Source organism: Geotrypetes seraphini, chromosome 2, assembly GCF_902459505.1.
Source record: "Geotrypetes seraphini chromosome 2, aGeoSer1.1, whole genome shotgun sequence".
Lineage (NCBI taxonomy): Eukaryota > Metazoa > Chordata > Amphibia > Gymnophiona > Dermophiidae > Geotrypetes > Geotrypetes seraphini.
In genome coordinates, this window is record NC_047085.1 from 229055257 (window position 1) to 229075732 (window position 20476).

At 46.9% G+C, this 20476-nt stretch overlaps 1 protein-coding gene across 2 annotated transcripts in view; it reads left to right on the forward strand.

The window, feature by feature from the left end:
* MYH9 (myosin heavy chain 9) overlaps positions 1–20476 on the forward strand; it is an 807001-nt gene that overhangs the window by 56025 nt on the left and 730500 nt on the right. For both annotated transcript variants that reach the window (XM_033935132.1, XM_033935133.1), the window contains exon 2: positions 11889–12241. In XM_033935132.1, coding sequence (XP_033791023.1) covers positions 11909–12241 — 333 coding nt within the window. In that variant the 5' untranslated portion in view covers positions 11889–11908. The remainder of the gene's footprint in view (positions 1–11888; positions 12242–20476) is intronic.

Consider the following 20476-nt stretch of genomic DNA (forward strand, 5'->3'; position numbering starts at 1 on the left):
CCTATTGATGAAATCTGTAAAGCTGCTACTTGGTCCTCAGTTCATATATTCACATCACGCTACTGTCTGGAATCTTTTTATTCCAGACAGTATGATCACTTCGACCAAGCAGAATTGCAAAATTTTTTCTAATGGCCACCACTCCCTCCATCCCGTTCTAGTAAGCTAAGTATGAGAATATGCTGCCTGCTTGTCCTAGGATAATGCAGTTACTTACGTAACAGGTGTTATCGAGGGACAGCAGGCAGATATTCTCCCAACCCACCCTCCTCCCCTGGCTGGCTTTTAGCTTGCTTACGGAACTGAGGAGCCGTGAATGGCGTTGAGCGGGAAAGCACTCGTGTATTTGTGGTGCGGGCTGTTTGCAAACTTTCTCAAGTTCTTAAAGTAGCATTACACTTTTAAAGCTCTCCGTATTGGGGCTCCGTGGATGACGTCGCCCACACGTGAGAATATCTGCCTGCTGTCCCTGGATAACATCTGTTATCCCAGGACAAGCAGGCAGGTATTCTCACATATGGGTGACGTCATAGACGGAGCCCGGATGCGGACACCTCACAAAGCAGACTTGCTTGAAGAAACTCAAAGTTTCGAGTTGCCCGGACCGTGCATGTGCGAGTGCCTTCCCACCCAGCACAGGGCGCATCTCCTCAGTTCTCAGTTTTCCACAGAGCCGAGAAGTCCATCTTTGACTCTCTGCGTTTAACTTTGTTCACTTTGTGCCTTCTCTCATCCACGGTTTGGTTTTTTTTTTCTTCACGAATCACTGTTATTTTCTTTTATTTTAGTTTAAAAAAAATATATATATTTTTTTTCCTTCTGTTCATTTTCTGGGACAGGCTGCTTGGCCGCAGCCCGAGGGCTTCGACTTTGCGGCGGCTATTTTTCCGTCTATGTCCCGGCCTGCTACAGGCTTTAAGAGGAGGTGTAGCAAGTGTCAGCGCGAGATCTCTCTTACGGACCCTCACGGACGCTGCCTCAAGTGCCTTGGGCTGAAACATCATCCTAGGTCATGCCTGCCTTGCCAAACACTTGAGCCTCATGCTTTCAAGCGTCGTTGCATTCTGGGGGACAAGCTTTTCGAGATGGAGTCTTCTACTGATCCCTCGACTTCGAAGGCGTCTTCGGCCTCTATTTCCATCGAGGCTCCTTCTGTGCCTATTGCCTCCACCTCGAGCCTCATTAGACCTTCGTCGTATGCAGTGGCTCTTGCTTCGACGTCATCTGCTGTATCTTCCCCTGTTTCCTCAGGTCAGATAGCTCAGCAGTTGGTTCCGCTGGTGGTGATTAAAGTGTCCAAGATTCCTAAGTCGAAACACACTCGCACTACCTCGAAGGAACCTCCAGCCAAAGCAGGTGGTCCAGTTTCAGACGCGGATCCATCCTTGCCGATATCTTTCCAGACCATGTTAGAGAAGCAATTTATTCAGTTCCTTACCAACATGGGACCTAAACTGCTTCCTCTTATCCAGCCTGGGCATTCAGCAGACTACCGTGAGGTTAAGCCGCTTCCTTTGCCCCAGTCTGAACTTCCACACTCTTTGCAGGAAGCAAAGTCTCTGCGAGTGTCTGGTCTGCCATCCAAGCATGAAAAGCAAGGAGCAGAGTCTTTGAGAGTGCATCAAAGTTCCTCCACCAAGCCTCTGGAGCTTCGATCTACAGCCTCTAGTCCTATTCATACATCGGCATCGGCTGCTTACGTCTCCGAGGCAAAATCTCCTCGATCCTCGAGATCTGGTTCCAGACACAGTTCTCATCGACATTCGAGGCCTTCATCGAGGCATCGTTCCTCTTCTCAGGACAGACCATCTTCCTCGAAGTCTCGATCTACTCCAACCTCGACCAGACCACTGACTCATCATTCGAGGTCTCCGATGCCGGACCTCGAGGATGTTCCGGTCTCGATTGCCTCGTCTAAGTCACCAGGTTCCTTTGATGCCTTTTTCCATACCGAAGCTTCTTCTTTTACACAGGCTGCCTCGACGTCCTCGAGTCCTTCTCGAAGCAAAGCTTTGGCAGATTAGCTATCTTTCTCGTCTTTCCTGCGACAGATGGCTGTAGACTTGGATGTTCAATTGGATACTGGCTCCAAGTATTCTAAGGAATATCTAGAAGTAATGCATCTTCCTCAACCTCCGGCAGAGTGTCTTAAGCTTCCACTTCACAAGCTTTTGAATCAGACTTTTGCTCGATGCATGGAAACACCTTTTTCCATACCAGCTGTTCCAGGAAAATTGGACTTTAGGTATAAAACTGCATCGTAAAGGGTTTGACAACTCACAGTTATCTCTTCAATCCCTGCTGGTTGAATCCTCCTTGAAGAGATCCCATCCTTCCAAGGTCTATGCCACAGTTCTTCCTGGAAGGGAAAACTATGGACAAATTTGGACGTCGCATCTACCAGAATGCTATGATGTCCTCTAAAGTCCTCAATTGTAATTTTTATTTCATCACTTACTTTGAATTTCTTCTTTCTCTTCTACCAAAGTTTTTGGCTTATTTGGATAATCAAATGCATTTTGAGTTTCAAGAAGTCATTGCTTCTTTTTCTCAATTACGTCTGCATCTTCTCCAATCATCTTATGATGCCTTCGAGTTGTCTGCCCGAGCGGCTGCTTGCTCTGTTGCTATGCGTCGTCTTGCCTGGCTTCGTACCATTGACATGGACTCTAATCTTCAAGACTGCTTAGCTAACATTCCTTGTGAGGGCAACGACCTCTTTGATGAATCCATCGAGGCAGCCACCAAGAAATTATCCGACCATAAAAAGTCATTTGCTTCTATAGTCAGACCTAAACCAAAGCCAGCTCCTGCCAAGCCTGCACGCCCTACTGTTATCTATCAAAAGCATTTTGCTCCAAAGCCGGCTCCTTATACTCGCCCTCCTCTGAAAAAACAGCAATCTTAGAAGCAACAGAAACCCCAACCTTCTGCTGCACCTAAGGCTTCTAAGCCTTTTTGACTGTTTACAACAGAGCATAACCTACACCGTTCTGTCTCTGTCTCCCTTTCTCCCTATAGGAGGTCATCTCCATCATTTTTACAACCGATGGACAATAATTACATCCGACCTCTGGGTGCTTACCATCATCAGGAAAGGATATTCTCTTAATTTCACTCAGATTCCACCAGAGCTTCCTCCAAGAGAGTATCTCTCCAATCCATCCCAGTCCGCCCTTCTTCAGGAAGCTCAAGCTCTGCTTCGTCTCCATGCCATCAAACCAGTTCCCTTTGAACAGCAGAACAGGGGGTTTTACTCCCATTACTTCCTTGTTCCGAAGAAGACGAGCGATCTGCGACCCATTCTGGATCTCAGAGCTCTCAACAAATTCCTAGTCAAAGAAATGTTTCGAATGTTGTCCTTGGCATCCCTTTATCCCCTTCTCGAGCAAAATGACTGGTTATGCTCTCTGAATCTCAAGGAGGCCTACACTCATATCCCCATTCATCCGGCCTCCTGTCAATACCTCAGATTTCGGGTGGGGAACCTGCATTATCAATACAGTACTACCCTTCGGCCTGGCCTCGTCTCCCAGAGTGTTCACCAAGTGCCTGATAGTGGTGGCAGCAGCTCTAAGGAATCATGGTCTTCAGGTATTTCCCTACCTAGACGACTGGCTCATCAAAGATTCCACATCTCAAGGGGTTATTGTAGCGACCCAACGAACTACCTGGTTCTTACAAAGTTTGGGATTCGAAAACAACATTCCCAAATCTCAACTTCAGCCCTCTCAGAATCTACAATTCATTGGAGCTGTTCTGGACATTGTCCAACTCGGAGCATTCCTTCCACAACAACGTCTGGAAGCTCTTCTTCAACTCTGTCACACAGTGTCTTCCCGCTCTTCCATCTCAGCGAGACACATGATGGTACTTCTGGGTCACATGGCCTTCACAGTACACGTGACTCCTTTGCCAGACTTCACCTCAGAATTCCTCAGTGGACCCTGGCATCTCAATGGACGCAAGTTTGCGACCCTCCTTATCGACACATTTCAGTCACTCCTTCCTTGAAAAAGTTTCTCCGTTGGTGGATGCTTTCTTCCAATCTTTCCAGAAGCTTGCTTTTTCAATCGCCCCCTCATCAGAAGGTCCTCATGACAGACTCTTCGACCTAAGCTTGGGGCGTTCATCTCAGTGGTCTCCGTACTCAAGGCCTCTGGACCAGTACGGATCATCAGTGTCATATCAATCAGTTGGAACTCGGAGCGATCCTCAAAGCTCTCCATGCTTTTCAACATCTGCTTCACGACACAGTAGTCCTCGTTCGGACGGACAACCAAGTCGCCATGTATTAAGTCAACAAACAAGGAGGGACAGGGTCTGCCTCCCTTTGTCAAGAAGCTCTGGAGGTTTGGGACTGGGCAATCTGCCACAACACCTTACTCAAAGCTGTCTACATTCAAGGGGCAAAGAATTGCTTGGCGGACAACTTGAGTCATCTACTGCAACCTCACGAATGGACTCTCCATTCCTCACCTCTTGCCACATTTTTTCACAGTGGGGAATGCCACAGATAGACCTCTTTGCAGCTCCCCACAACTACAAATTGCCTCAGTTCTGCTCCAGGATATACTCTCCTCACCGCCTCGAGGCAGATACTTTTCTTCTGGAATGGACGAATCTTTCACTCTACGCATTTCCTCCATTCCTTCTCATTCTCAAGACTCTGGTCAGGTTGAAGAACGATCATGCCACCATGATTCTAATCGCTCCTCGGTGGCCGAAACAACCCTGGTACTCCAGCAGCAGGGAACCATACCGTCTACCAGTTTTTCCTTCTCTGCTTACCCAGAGTCAAGGATCTCTGCTTCATCCCAACCTGCAGTCTACACCTGACCTCTCAACATAACCCCTCTTCAGTTTTCTCAATCTGTAAGAGACGTTTTAGAAGCTTCTAGAAAGCTTACAACTTGACAATGCTATCACCAAAAATGGACTAGATTTTCTACATGGTGTTTTTCTCATCATAAGGAGCCTCAGCATTCCTCCTTATCTTCTGTTTTGGACTATCTTTTGCACTTATCCAAGTCTACATCTATACGAGTCCATCTCAGTGCAATTGTGGCTTTCCATCAGCCTATTGAAGGGAAATCCCTCTCTGCTCATCCGGTGGTTTCCAGATTCATGAAAGGACTTTTCAATGTCAAACCTCCTCTCAAACCGCCTCCTGTGGTTTGGGACCTCAATGTTGTCCTTACTCATCTCATGAAGCCTCCATTTGAACCAATTGATAAGGCTCATCTAAAGTATCTCACTTGGAAAGTGGTGTTTCTCATTGCCCTTACTTCCGCTTGAAGAGTCGGTGAACTGCAAGCTTTAGTTACTGACCCACCATTTACTGTGTTCATCATGACAAGGTGGTTCTTCATACTCATCCAAAATTCCTACCTAAAGTGGTCTCAACCAATTCATCGTATTTCCAGTGTTTTTTCCAAAGCCTCATTCTCACCCTGGAAAATCGGCTCTTCATACTCTGGACTGTAAACGTGCTTTGGCCTTCTACTTGGAACGCACCAAACCACACAGAACTGCTCCTCAACTTTTTGTCTCTTTCGATCCAAATAAGTTGGGACATCCTATTTCTAAGCGTACCATCTCCAACTGGATGGCGGCTTGTATCTCATTCTGCTATGCTCAGGCTGGATTACCCCTTCACAATAAAGTCACAGCCCATAAAGTCAGAGCAATGGCAGCTTCAGTAGCTTTCCTCAGATCTACACCTATTGAGGAAATTTGTAGAGCTGCTACTTGGTCCTCGGTTCGTACCTTCACTTCTCACTATTGTCTGGATACTTTCTCCAGACGGGATGGACAGTTTGGCCAAACAGTATTACAAAATTTATTCTCCTAAATTTCCAACACTCCCACCATCCCATTCTGGTTAGCTTAGAGGTCACCCATATGTGAGAATACCTGCCTGCTTGTCCTGGGATAAAGCACAGTTACTTACCATAACAGGTGTTATCCAGGGACATCAGGCAGCTATTCTCACAACCCACCCACCTCCCCTGGTTGGTTTCTCTGCTAGCTATCTGAACTGAGGAACGTTTTATATCAGAAAGAGGTTGATAGATGCCTGTAATGTCCTCATGCTGGAGGTGATGGAGATGAAAATGATTACTGAATTCAAAAATGTGTGAGATACAATGGAATCCTATATGAAGGACATGGAACCAAACAAGCTTAGCGGTGATTAGATGGCAATACTAGTAATTGAGAAGCAAAGCCAGTGTTGGGCAGACTTCTACAGCCTGTGCCCTGATTATGGCTAAATGGATAGGCCAATAGAGGTGGTAGACTTAAGAGTAATGTTAGGAAATTCTTTATCCCGGAGAGGGTAGTGGATGCTTGAATGCCCTCCAGAGAGAGGTGGTGGTGAGAAAAACTGACGATTTTAAAAAGGATGGGATGAACACAGAGGATCTCTAATTAAAATATAAATGGGCAAACTGTATCCAGCAGAGATGGTTTGGATAGGCTGGAGTGAGCTTCAATGGCAACTCCCAATAGTTGGAACCTAAGGACAGTGCTGCCCGATTCAGGAAAAAAAATTTTGATTCGATACAGCCTATTTAATCAATTTTTCAATTTGATTTTCCTGCCCAATTGGGTGTTTTATTTTTCCAAACATCCTGGTGGGTTTATTTTATAGCCTCTTCACCCTTTTATAGCTTCGTCACCTCCTTTGCCCTCTCCTACCCACGCTGACACTGTGGTGTAAACAAAAAAAACCTTTTCCTCTCTCTGATAAATCCTAGCTCTGGCAGGATACACATTTCAAATCTGACATTGTAATCACAAAACAGAAAAAATTATTTTTTCTACCTGATGTCAGAGGAGGGGCTGGACTGCAGCAGATTGAAAGTACTCCTGAGGTCAACGGCAGCCTGTGACGGCAGCCTGCAAGGATTGCTACAGAACCGGGGATGTTCTCTGCAGGCTGCCGTAATTACTGGAGTGGCTAAGAGCAGGAGGCCGCAGCACTTCCTGACTGACCTTCCCCCCTCGCCCCCTAAAGCAGGAGCGGCAATGACAGTGGACAGCCAGCAAGAGGCTTTAGGGGGCGAGGGGGGGGAGGGTTAGTAACTGAATCAGTAAGGCTGATTTTTATTTTATTTTTTTTAACAAATCGATTTGAATCGATTCATCCGATTCGAATCGGGCAGCAGTACTGGGTGGAGTTTAAAGGTCTGTGGCCCAGAAGTAACAAAAAAAGAAAGACAATTTAATCATGAAATTGTAATGCATGTAATTACAGGGCAGGCTGGATGGACCATTAGGTCTTTATCTGCTGTCATTTGCTATGTTACTTTGCTAGGCAGACTTCTACGGTCTGTGCCCTGAAAATGGCAAGGACAAATCAAGTATGCATATATAGTTTCACATCATACCTTTATGAATTTATCTTGTTGGGCAAACTGGATGGACCCATACAGGCCTTTATCTGCTATCTGAAAGAGAAAGAAGCACCCCCCCAGGAGAGGGTGGGGGGCTTGAAGGAGAGAGAGAAAGCATGCCTCCCCACCAGGAGAGGGTGGGGGGGCTGGAAGAGAGAGAAAGAATGCCCTCCCCCTTAGGAGAGGGTGGGTGGGGCTGGAAGGATAGAGAGAAGCCCTCCCCCCAAGAGAGGGTGGGGAGGGACTGGAAGGAGAGAGAAGAAGCACTCCCCCCCCCCACTGAGAGGATGGGGGGCTGGAAGGAGAGAGAGAAGTACTTCCCCCCCAGGAGAGGGTGGGGGGCTGGAAAGATAGAGAACCACTCCCCCCCTCAGGAAAGAGAGAGGGAAGCACTCCTCCACCCCATGAGAAGGTGGGTGTGGGGGCGGCTGGAAGAAGAGAGAGAGCAAAGCACCCCCTCACCCAGGAGATAGGGTGAGGGGGGACTGGAAGGAGAGAGAAAGAAGCCCTAAAAGGGTACAAAAGATAAGGGGGACCAAGGAAATAGGTGGAATGTGGATGGGGTCATGTGGTGTTGGGTTTTTTTGTTTGTTTTTTATTCTTCACAAATTTGGTAACTCTTACTTGGGGTCATAATGACAAACAAAAAGTCACATTCAGAAAACAGAAAAAAAATCAAATACAGACCCACAAACTAAAGATATTATTGTACACAAACCCTAATATGCTAGACTCTGCACACAGTACACCACAAGAGAAATAGAAAGAAATTGCATTTCTTCCTGAACGTTACAAAATATAAAAACATAAAAACTGATTTAAATGTTCAAAATTAACATATTTCAATCACTAAATTGAAAATAACTTTTTTCCTACCTTTTATTCTGGCAACTTTTTAAATATTTTTTATCATCTTGTTCCCTGTGATCGTAACTGTTTCCAAGGCTTCCTTATGTACTGTATTTCCTCCCCCATAAGACACTTTTTTTCCACCCAAAAGTGGGTGGAAATGTTGGTGCGTCTTATGCAGTGAAGATACTTTATTTTTAAAAACCCCATCCCTTCATACCTTTTTAAAGGCCTGTACCCAATATGGCTCTCCCTAGCGTCAGTGAGGTCCTTTGTAAGCTTCCTCTCTCCCCCCCCAGGCCCTCGCGATGGGCGGGGCCTTACCTCCAAGCCGCTTTGCTGCATTCATCGAGAGATCATCTTCTGTGATGTGATCGCCGCTGAGATAATTACAGCAGCCTGCTGAGCAAACGTAGGAGGCTGCCATTGGCCTCCGAAGCACATGGACTCTGCCGCGGAGGGGGGGTGGGGGGGAGAGACAGTGGGAGCAGAACATTTGTCAGTTATGATCAACTGATGAAAGTGGACAGAATTGAGAATAATCCTCGCCGGAAGGCCAAGGAAACCAAAACTAGAGAATACTATGAAAAACATTTCCCTGAAATTTGCAAACAGGGCACAGCAGAAACGGTTTCAAAGGGTTGGTCAATGAAAGGCTGGTCTGTCTGCATATATCGCTAGAAGTGAACATGAGACCTCAGTAATCATTGAGCTTTCTGAACAAGAGAACCATGAAAAACAAATGCGGCAGCTGTCTTAGTCCTCCCATGATGTTTAATGCTGAGCAGAGATGGGTTAAGTTTATTAATATGAATGGATTGATGGAAGATCCAATGAAGGTTTATAAAGATAGGCAATTCATGAAGTTTGGACAGACCATGAGATAGAGATCAAAAAAAGTTTGTTTAGCAGCCAAAAAACTTTGGTTTGATTGCTTCCTACTTGGAAAGAAAGACAGAAAAGGACCTGGGGGAGGGGAAGGTGGGGAGAGAAGGAGAGACAGAAAATGACCGGGGGGGGGGGGAGAAAGACAGAAAAGGACCTTGAGGAGGGTCGGGAAAACAGACTTGAAGACAGGGCAGATGCTGGACTAGAGGGGGTAGAGATGGGAAACACAAAATGTTAGCAGAAGGAAAATAGAGAGAGGGAAAAACCTGAAACAAAGGGGAAGCAGAAGAGAAGGTGGCAGAAGTTGGACTTGAGGGTGTATAGAGGGAAGAGAGAGAGAGACTACAGAGAGGAGGAGGAAGGAAGGACCAGGAAGGAGAAAGAGAAGCAGAGAAGAAAGGAGGACAAATGCTGGACATGGGGATGGGATTGGGGGTTGTAAGTAAAAGAGAGAGAGAGAGGCCTGGACCAAAGAGGAAAGACAGGAGGCAGATGCTGGACTATGGGAGTTGCAGATAGAAGAGAAAGAGGGGGGAGAGACCCTGAGAAAGAACAGAGATGCAAGATCATAACAGAGGAGGGAGAGAGAGGGAGACCTGGAATAAAGGTGGTGGTAGGTACAAAAGAGAACTGACACTGGATCTGGGGAGGGTAAGTGGAGATACCTGGACCCAAAGGGGATGGGCCTGGATTGTGAAAGACATGTTGGATGCACAGTCAGAAGGAAGTCCAACCAGAAATTAATTAAATCACCAGAAAACAAAGGTAGGAAAAATTATTTTATTTTCAATTTAGTGATTGAAATGTGTCAGTTTTGAGAATTTATATCTGCTGTGTGTGTGTGTATGAAAAATGAAAGGAAAAAAAATGTTACAATTACTAGGGGAGGGGGGACGGTGTAGAGTAGAGAATGACACGGGGAAAAAATCTGTCCCCGTCGCCGCACCACTGTCCCCCATCCCTGCCATCCCCTTTCCTGCCCCGTAGCATCCACCCTTCCCTCTCACCACCACATCACCCTTCAGCGGCCCGAGAATCTCCCTCCCTCCCCCTTACCTTTGCGGCACGTTAGTAAAGAAACTTACTGAAGCCGGCGGAGACTGCCTGCCTGTGCCTGCAGTTGCGTGTGTGGGTGGAAGCTTCTCCTCTGACTAAACCGGAAGTTGTGTCAGACGAGAAGCTTCTGCCCACACACACACGTGACTGCAGGCAGGCTTTGCCGGCTTCAGTAAGTTTCTTTACTAAAGTGCCACGAGGGAGGGAGGGAGATTCTCGGGCCGCTGAAGGGCGGTGAGGTGGCGAGAGGGAAGGGTGGATGCTGCGGGGACAGTAAGGTAGGTAAGGTAAGCACCGCGAAGGTAAGAGAGAGGGAAAGAAAGAGATTTGGCTATAGGGAGGGGGTCGCGCACAATCGATGACCGTGCGCATTCTCTCCCTTAACTGCGGGGACAAGGCCATTCACCACTCCACGGGGTGGTGGATGGCCTTGTTCACGTGCCCGCAGTGAGCACCTCCCCCCCCCCCCACCGTTTTGGCGGGTTATCCACGGGTGACTGCCACTGTGTCATTCTCTAGTGTTGAGCCCGGTAGGGAGTGAGGGGGGCTGGGTGCAGAGCCTGGTATATGTTAATACACAATTTCATTCAGAATGGCTTTTTTTCTTGTTTTCCTACTCTAAATCTAGGGTGCGTCTTATGGAACAAAAAATACGGTATTTGCTGTTTCTTTTCTGTCCATTTTTTGTACTGCATCCATCTTTGTTCACAGTGTGTTTATTGAGAGTAATTAGTGTCAGTCCATGTTATATTATACCAGTTAGGGCTTAATGGCCAGCATTTAACAATCGAGTTAAGTTTTTAAATTGGACAGTTACTGGGAAACATTTGTACTTCCTTTTTATTATGAATCCATATTAACTGAATGCACAGGAGATATTGTACTGTATACAAATGTTAGTTTGCTTACATATATTAAGCAACTGTAGTTCTTTCTGTACTGGTCTGATGGGTGCATAATTTTTGCAGCTGTCGTACCTTTAAATGTTAGCTTCCCAGCAACAGGAGCATAAAGAGTTGCATTTTGTCAGTTAAGCGCTATTTTTGCTTTAACAAACTCCATAATAAAGTTCAGCTCAAAAGTATGTTGACAATATCTTGCTTATATTCAAATTTTATCTGAATTATTCAGTATGAAGCTAGCTAGTTGTAACCATTTCTGAGAAGAATGGCAATATACATGTGACCAGTTATGATAGACTGGAAAAATAATGGTAGATTTTGGCTTTTAGAATGATTGTGATGTGACATCCTGTTATCTTGGCCACCTGACGTAAAACTGCACTGGTAACCAAACTTTCACTTTTTTATCTTCAGCTGCACTAGAAAACAAAGGTTGTGTGTTTACTTTCTTTTTGTTGGTTAATAAACAATATTAAAAGGTAATAGAATCTGATGACCCTCCCCCTCCCTATATCTAAAACCACATCTATGGGTTACAACCTGTAACAAAGGCTGTGTTTTTTTGAATACAGTAGTACACAGTATATATGGATTTGCTTTAACATGAGCTTAGCAATTAGGTCTTCTAGTAAACTAATGGTTTAATATTTTCATCTTATTGTGTGGTATTTGTAACCCACAGAGAGCTATGGATCTAGTGGGATACAAGTACAATAAATTCTCAACTATTTCTGCATTCATAATTTCAGAACTGGCTCCTAATATTGTATTTCTGGGGTTTTTTTTCCTCTAGGTCTTCAGCATTAAAGCACCATGGCTCAGAGAGATGCCGAGAAGTATCTTTATGTGGACAAGAACATCCTCAACAACCCCCTAGCTCAGGCTGATTGGGCAGCAAAGAAGCTAGTATGGGTGCCCTCAGAAACACATGGCTTCCAGGCAGCCAGTTTGAAGGAGGAAGTTGGAGAAGAGGCCATTGTAGAGCTGTCAGAGAATGGAAAAAAGGTTAAAGTGAACAAAGATGATATCCAGAAAATGAATCCTCCCAAATTCTCCAAAGTTGAGGACATGGCAGAATTGACATGCCTGAATGAAGCCTCTGTTCTACATAACTTGAAAGAGAGATACTACTCAGGACTTATATATGTGAGTAAACTAATTGTACTGCTAATGAAGCAGATCCTCAACTAGGTGTTTGACAGTTAACCTTCTGATGAACGCTTTTGCCTGTTCATATTTTCTAGAACTCACAATTGCTATCCTCTAAATCGGTGGTTCCCAGCCCTGTCCTGGAGGACAATCAGCTAGTCAGATTTTCAGAATAGCCTAATGAATAAGCATGGGCCAGATTTGCATGGCTGTCACCTCCATTATATGCAAATCTCTTTCATACATATTCATTAGGGCTATCCTGACAATCTGACTGGCTGGTGGTCCTCCACAACAGGGTTGGGAACCACTGATCTAAATACTTGTTCAAAAGAATTGGTTAGGCTGAAGCAGGAGGGGGGTCACTTAACTCTTTAGCTGAAAGTTGGATCCTTTCTCTCCAAAACCATGTACGCATTATCCTGACCAGTTCTTTCATGATCAGGGAAATATGAAACTTTTCTAGCAAATTCTTGCAGAGCCCAGTTATGATTGTCAGATGAAAATCTGGTAGTACTTTTTTGTAGACTAATTTGAAAGTTTATAACTCTTCTTTCTGCCAATTTTCTTCTCGGTAGGCAGTCCAAAAGGCAGTTTCCTTCATTACTTATAGTAACATTTTCATGTTTTTGTTAAAGGAGTATTAACATGCCCTCTACAACAAAACACTTAATTTCAGGTTTTAGTTTTTGTAGTTTGAAAATGGCAAAACATAGGAATCTGTCATGAACATTGAAAATTTTAATATTCAAGGATGTCCATTACTTTATTTTATTTTTGTGTTGAGATCTCATCTTCAGGGAGTAAGCCTTATGTAGGTCACATGCTATATTCCCTCTAAGCTGAGACTATTAGCAATTGCTCCTATATTCTAGGAGCATTGCTCACAGATTTTACATGGTCACTCACAAAAATACTTGCAATTATCCTAGGACAGCAGGCAGGATATTTTCACATATGGTGATGGACAGCATGAAAAGTGTACTGTTAGTTTTAAGAAACTTTGACTGCCCGCACTGCTCATGTGCGAGTGCCTTCCTGTCCAACGCCTGCTTGTGATACCTCAGTTCTTTGTTTTTCACGGAGCGAAGTCTGATTTTGAATGAACTTTGTTCAGCCGGCATTGCCTTCTCACTTTGCATTTCTTTTTTCCTAGTTTTTAGTCTAGTTTAACTTTTGTATAGTTTAAAAAAAAAAATAAAAAATTATTTTCAACCTCAGGCTTCAGCCTTGAGGTTCTTTCCCTGGCAGGACTTCTTGCTAGAGAATGACACGGTGGCTGTTACCCATGGCTAGCTGCGGGTAACCCGCCAAAACAGGGGAGAGAAAAGAGGTGGTCGCTGTGGGTACGGGTAGAAGGCCATTCACTGCCCCGTGGAGTGGTGAATGGCCTTGTCTCCGCAGTTAAGGGAGGGAACGCACGCAGTCACTGATCATGCTCCCTCCCTCCATAGTGACAGCCGCCGACGCCACCCAAACATCTCCCTTCATATCGCTGCCGCCTGATCATCTCCTTCCCTGCTCCTTACCTTCGCGGCAGGCAATTTCTAAATGTGTTTTCTACCAGCAGCCGGAGCGCTGAAATTGCGTGCAGCTGCCTAAAGGTCATCTCTGACACAACTGGAAGTTGCATCAGAGACAACCTTTCCTGCAGCCACACGCGATTTCAACGCTCCGGCTGCTGGTAGGAAACACATTTAGAAATTGCCTGCCACGAAGGTAAGGGGCAGGGAGAGAGAAAGGGAGGAAAGGTGGTATGCAGAGGAACAGACACTGAAGAGAACTGGGGAAGGTGAGGTGCGGAAGAACCAGACGCTGAAGGAACCTGGGGAAGAAGATGGGGGCCAGATCAATTGGGGTGGGTGGGGGTAAAGGGAGAGGCACAGTAACAGAGCAAATGGAAGACTCAGAGAGAAGACAAATATGGATGGAAGGAATTGAATGAGAAGATGAGGAAAGCAGAAACCACACAACAAAGGTATAAAACAAAAAATTTCTATTTATTTCCTTTTTTCTTTTTTTGTTTTTCTTTAGGATAAAGTAGTATATTAGTTGTGTTGATAAAAATTTATAAACAAAGCCCTGCCAGTTGAACATCTCTTTCTCTAGTTCAGCAGCCAGAACTTTGATTTATAAAGCAGGAATAAGCTAAATATTGCAGTACTGAGGCTTGTATGGATGCGACGGGGGCAGGGACAGTGGTCACTGGGACGGGGCAGTGACAGGGACAAATTTTTTCTCCATGTTATTCTCTACTTCGCACCAATGATACTGGCTGTTGAGCAATTGCTACTGATGCACTATTTTCGAGAGAAGCTAGATGAATTCTTTCAGAGTGAGGTTGCCATTGTTTTTAGGTCACATTGCAAGCTAGAGAATGACATGGTGGCGGTTTACCCGCGGCCACCGAATTTAAGCCGCGGGTCACCGCCGAAAACGGGGAAGAAAACTAGCAGTCGCTGCGGTGACGGGGACAAGGCCATTCACCGACCACGGAAACGGTGACAAGGTTTGTCCCCGCGGGCCAATGTACCCCCTTCTAGGAACCGCTATTTACCTGTGTTTCACCGTGCTCCTAATCGCGGCAAAGATCTCCCTGCCGTGATTAGCATAGTGACCGCGGCTACGGCTGCAAGTCTCCCCTCCCCCCAGCGATCACGGCAGGAGGGCACCCAACCCCTCCTGTAGACCCCCCCAACGGCCCTCCCGACAATCGCAGCAGAAGGGTACCCAACCCCTCCTGCCGGTCCTCCCAATGGCCTCCCCTAAGATCGCCGGCAGGAGGGTACCCAACTCCTCCTGCTGGACCCCCCCCCCAACAACTTTCCAAGTTGGACCGGACAGCTCCTCGCTCGTCTGGCCAGCAGGCCTGCCTCCGTCCAAATGAGGCGGGCCCGCCCCTCCCCTTCCCTGCCTAACCCACAGGATCCTAGGGCCTGATTGGCCCAAGCACCTAAGGCCCCTCCTATAGCGGGAGTGGCTTTAGGTGCCCAGACCAATCAGGCCCTAGGATCCTGTGGGTTGGGCAGGGTAGGGGCGGGCCCGCCTCATTTGGACGGAGGCAAGCCTGCTGGCCATACGTGTGAGGAGCCGTCCGGTCCAACTTGGAAAGTAAGACTAAGGGGGTTCCGGGGTGGGAGGGTTCGTTGGGGGGGGGGGGGTCCAGCAGGAGGGGTTGGGTACCCTTCTGCCGGCGATCTTAGGGGAGGCCATTGGGAGGACCGGCAGGAGGGGTTGGGTACCCTTCTGCTGCGATTGTCGGGAGGGCCGTTGGGGGGGTCTACAGGAGGGGTTGGGTGCCCTCCTGCCGTGATCGCTGGGGGGAGGGGAGACTTGCAGCCGTAGCCGCGGTCACTATGCTAATCACGGCAGGGAGATCTTTGCCGCGATTAGGTACAGGATTGCAGTGGCGGTGACGGGGCGGTGAATGGGGTGGCAGTGGCGGTGACGGGGCGGTGAAGGGGATGGTGAGACGGGGACGGGGCGGTGACGGGGATGGTGAGACGGGGACGGGGCGGTGACGGGGACCAATTTTTTCACCGTGTCATTCTCTATTGCAAGCGTCTCCTACACGCAACTCCCTTGGTACCAACCCAACCTGATCATACTACTCAAGGTACCGATACCACCAATTCATTGGAACATTGAAATACTGCTCGGGGATCTTCTATGATGCGTAATGGTTCTGTGTCTTGGCGCCGATCTTTCTCCAGGCATGTTTCTTCACATCGAAGTTCTACTTCTCAACAATGCTCCCCTTTGAAACTTAGAGCTGCTACTTCGGGCCGAAAGCCCTCTTCTCATGTGAGATGCTCCAGACCAAGACATTGGAGTTCCTCTTTTACTTGACATCTTCTTTCGAAGAGGCATCAGGAACTTCATCGATCCACTTCGCCTCTTCATTGGACCTGTACCAAAAAGTCCAAGGACTTCTAGACATTTTTTCCCAGAAATGTTCTCGGATTCAAAGTCTGATTTGGAGTGTGAGTTTTCTCTCTCTGAACCTGAGTCTGTTGGAGCAGCTTTCCCCAAAAGAAGATCTTCTGAAGAATTCTCCTTTACCACTTATATTAACCAATTGTGCAAAGATTTGTCTTTTCAAATTTCAAGTTCAAGTTTCAAGTTTATTATTTCTCTTGATTGATCGCTTAATCAAAATTCTAAGCGATGAACATTTAAAAATACATTCAATGGGAGACAAACAGTACAAATTAAATAATAACATCGGGTACATAGGGTAATATAGGGTTTTGAAATACAATTAATTAAAGAAAAGTGAAACAAAGGAAAAACACAATAGGGAATTATATAACACTAAAACATAGAATAATAGAATCACTGGCCTTTAAATTATTGAATTAAATATTAAAAGCATCGTTAAAAAGAAATGTTTTTAAATTACTTTTAAATTTTCCTAAATCCTGCTCCATTCTTAAATAAATTGGAAGAGCGTTCCAAGTCTGTGGAGCGGTTACTGAAAAGATAAACTGCCTCCTGGTATTAATAATCTTCAAGGAAGGAATGGTCAATAAATTTTGCTCGTTAGATCTTAAGGTTCTGCTTGGATGATATGGTATTAATAGCTTGTATATGAATGCTGGCGTCTTGTAAAGATTTAAAGATAAGTAAACAAAGCTTGTATGTTATCCGATGGATAACTGGAAGCCAATGTGCGTTTTTTAGAAGGGGTGTAACATTATCAAATTTTCTGGATTTGGTAAAGCAATGTTACTTACCGTAACAGTTGTTATCCAGGGACAGCAGGCAGCTATTCTCACTAGTGGGTGATGTCATCCGACAGAGCCCCGATACGGACATCTTGCAAGCATGTCTTGCTTGAAGAAACTCAGAAGTTTCGAGATGCCCGCACCGCGCATGCGCCAGTGCCTTCCCGCCCGATGTACCGGGCGTGTCTCCTCAGTTCAGGTAGCTAGCCTGAGAAGCCAACCCAGGGGAGGTGGGTGGGACGTGAGAATAGCTGCCTGCTGTCCCTGGATAACAACTGTTACGGTAAGTAACATTGCTTTATCCCAGGACAAGCAGGCAGGTATTCTCACTAGTGGGTGACCTCCAAGCTAACCCCAATGGGATGGTGGGAGAGTTGGCAACTTAAGAGAACAAATTTTGTAACACTGTTTGGCCAAACTGTCCATCCCGTCTGGAGAAAGTATCCAGACAATAATGAGAGGTGAATGTGTGAACCGAGGACCAAGTGGCAGCCTTACAAATCTCCTCAATCGGTGTCGATCTGAGGAAGGCTACCGAGGCTGCCATTGCTCTGACCTTATGGGCTGTGACCTTAGAGGGAAGGGATAATCCAGCCTGGGCATAGCAGGAAGAGATACAAGCCGCCATCCAGTTAGAGATGGTGCGCTTCGATACCGGTCGTCCCAACTTGTTTGGATCAAAGGAGACGAAAAGTTGAGGAGCATTTCTGTGTGGCTTTGTGCGATCCAAGTAGAAAGCTAGAGCACGTTTACAGTCCAGAGTGTGCAAAGCAGATTCCCCAGGATGAGAATGAGGCTTTGGAAAAAACACTGGAAGCACGATGGATTGGTTGATGTGAAATTCAGAGACCACTTTAGGCAAGAATTTTGGATGAGTACGGAGAACCACCTTGTCATGATGGAATACAGTGAACGGTGGATCCGCCACTAGGGCCTGAAGCTCACTGACCCGACGAGCTGACGTGAGGGCCACCAGAAAAACCACCTTCCAGGTGAGATACTTAAGTGGAGCCGTGTTGAGAGGTTCAAACGGAGGCTTCATAAGATGAGACAGGACAACATTGAGATCCCAAACCACAGGAGGAGGTTTGATAGGAGGGTTGACATGAAAAAGCCCTTTCATAAATTTGGAAACCACAGGATGAGCAGACAAAGGTTTCCCTTGTAGAGGCTGATGAAAAGCTGCAATAGCACTCAGGTGGACTCGTATAGAGGTAGACTTGAGACCAGACTGGGACAGGTGTAGAAGATAGTCCAATACAGAAGAAAGGGAAGCTCGCTGAGGTTCCGTGGCATTGGAAATACACCAGGAAGAGAATCTAGTCCATTTTTGGGAATAGCATTGTCGAGTGGCAGGCTTCCTGGAAGCCTCCAAGACCTCCCTCACTGCTTGAGAGAACTGGTGAGGAGTTATGTTGAAAGGAACCAAGCTGTCAGGTGAAGAGACTGCAGGTTGGGATGAAGTAGTGAACCTTGATGTTGAGTAAGTAGTGAAGGAAACACTGGAAGAAGTACTGGCTCCCTGCTGCTGAGTTGAAGTAGAAGGGAGTACCAAGGTTGTCTGGGCCACCGAGGAGCAATCAGAATCATGGTGGCATGGTCTGATCTCAACTTGACCAGAGTCTTCTGAATGAGAGGAAAGGGAGGAAACGCATATAGGAAGCGATTCCCCCACTCCAGTAGAAAGGCATCTGCCTCGAGGCGGAGAGGAGTGTAGATCCTGGAGCAAAACTGAGGCAGTTTGAAGTTGTGGGGGGCTGCAAAGAGGTCTATCTGAGGCGTTCCCCACTGAGCGAAGATCTGATGAAGGGGTTTGGAATGGAGCGTCCATTCGTGAGGCTGGAGAAGACGACTCAATTTGTCTGCCAAGACGTTGTCTTTCCCCTGAATGTAGACAGCTCTGAGGAAGGTGTTGTGGCGAACCGCCCAATCCCAGACTCGAAGAGCTTCCTGACAAAGAGGGGCCGAGCCCGTGCCCCCTTGCTTGTTGACATAATACATGGCGACCTGATTGTCTGTGCGAATAAGGACCACCATGTCGTGAAGCAGATGCTGAAAAGCTTGGAGAGCATTGAAGATGGCTCTGAGCTCCAGAAGATTGATTTGATGGAGTCGTTCCGCAGGGGTCCAGAACCCCTGAGTTCGTAGACCATCCAGATGGGCCCCCCATGCATAGGTCGATGAATCGGTCGTGAGAACTTTCTGGTGGGGAAGAGAGTGAAACAGCAAACCTCTGGATAGATTCGAAGAGGTCATCCACCAGAGAAGAGACTGCCGTAGAGCAGGAGTGATGACAATGTGACGGGACAACGGGTCGGACACCTGAGTCCATTGAGATGCCAGGGTCCATTGAGGAATTCTGAGATGTAGTCTGGCAAAAGGCGTCATATGAACTGTAGAGGCCATATGGCCCAAGAGGACCATCATGTGTCTCGCCGAGATGGACGGGCGAGAAGACACCGACTGGCAGAGTAGAAGGAGAGCATCCATGCGTTGAGGAGGAAGGAATGCTCGAAGTTGAATGGTATCCAGAACAGCCCCGATAAAGGGGAGAGACTGGGTGGGCTGAAGATGTGATTTGGGGAAGTTGATCTCGAAGCCCAGACTCTGCAGAAAAGAAATTGTAGTCAAGGTCGCCGAAATGACCTCTGGAGCCGACGGTGCCTTGATGAGCCAGTCGTCGAGGTATGGAAACACCTGGAGACCCATGTTCCGGAGTGCCGCGGCCACCACCACCAGACACTTCGTGAAGACTCTGGGAGACGAGGAAAGGCCGAATGGAAGCACTCGATACTGCAGATGTAGATGTCCCACCCGAAATCTGAGAAACTTGCGGGAGGCCGGATTTATCGGGATGTGAGTGTAGGCCTCCTTGAGATCCAGAGAGCATAACCAATCGTTCTGCTCGAGTAGGGGGTAGAGAGAAGCAAGGGTCAGCATGCGGAACCGCTCCTTGACCAAAAACTTGTTGAGGACTCGAAGGTCCAAAATGGGACGCAGATCGCCCGTCTTCTTCGGAACCAAGAAGTACCGGGAGTAGAACCCCTGGTTTTGCTGATCTACTGGCACCGGCTCGACGGCTCGAAGCCGAAGCAGAGCCTGCGCCTCCTGTAGAAGAAGAGTGGTCTGCGTCGAGTTGGAAGGATACTCTCTTGGCGGGTGGTCCGGGGGGACCCGTTGGAAATGAAGAGAGTATCCCTCTCTTACGATGGTAAGGACCCAAAGGTCCGAGGTGATCGACTCCCATCGATGATAAAAATGGTGGAGTCGACCCCCTATGGGAAAAACAGGGGAAGACAGAACGTCGGTTATGCTCCCTGGAAGAGAGTCAAAAAGGCTGAGTAGCCTTGGGTGCAGCCGGCATCTGAGGCTTCTGTTGAGTCTTCTGTGGAGGCTGCCTCTTCGCAGGCTGTCTCGCTTGGGGAGCCTGTCTCGGTTGATAACGCCTCTGGTAGATTTGAGGCGGTCTAGAAGGACGAGACTGCTGAGGCTTCGGTTTAGGGCG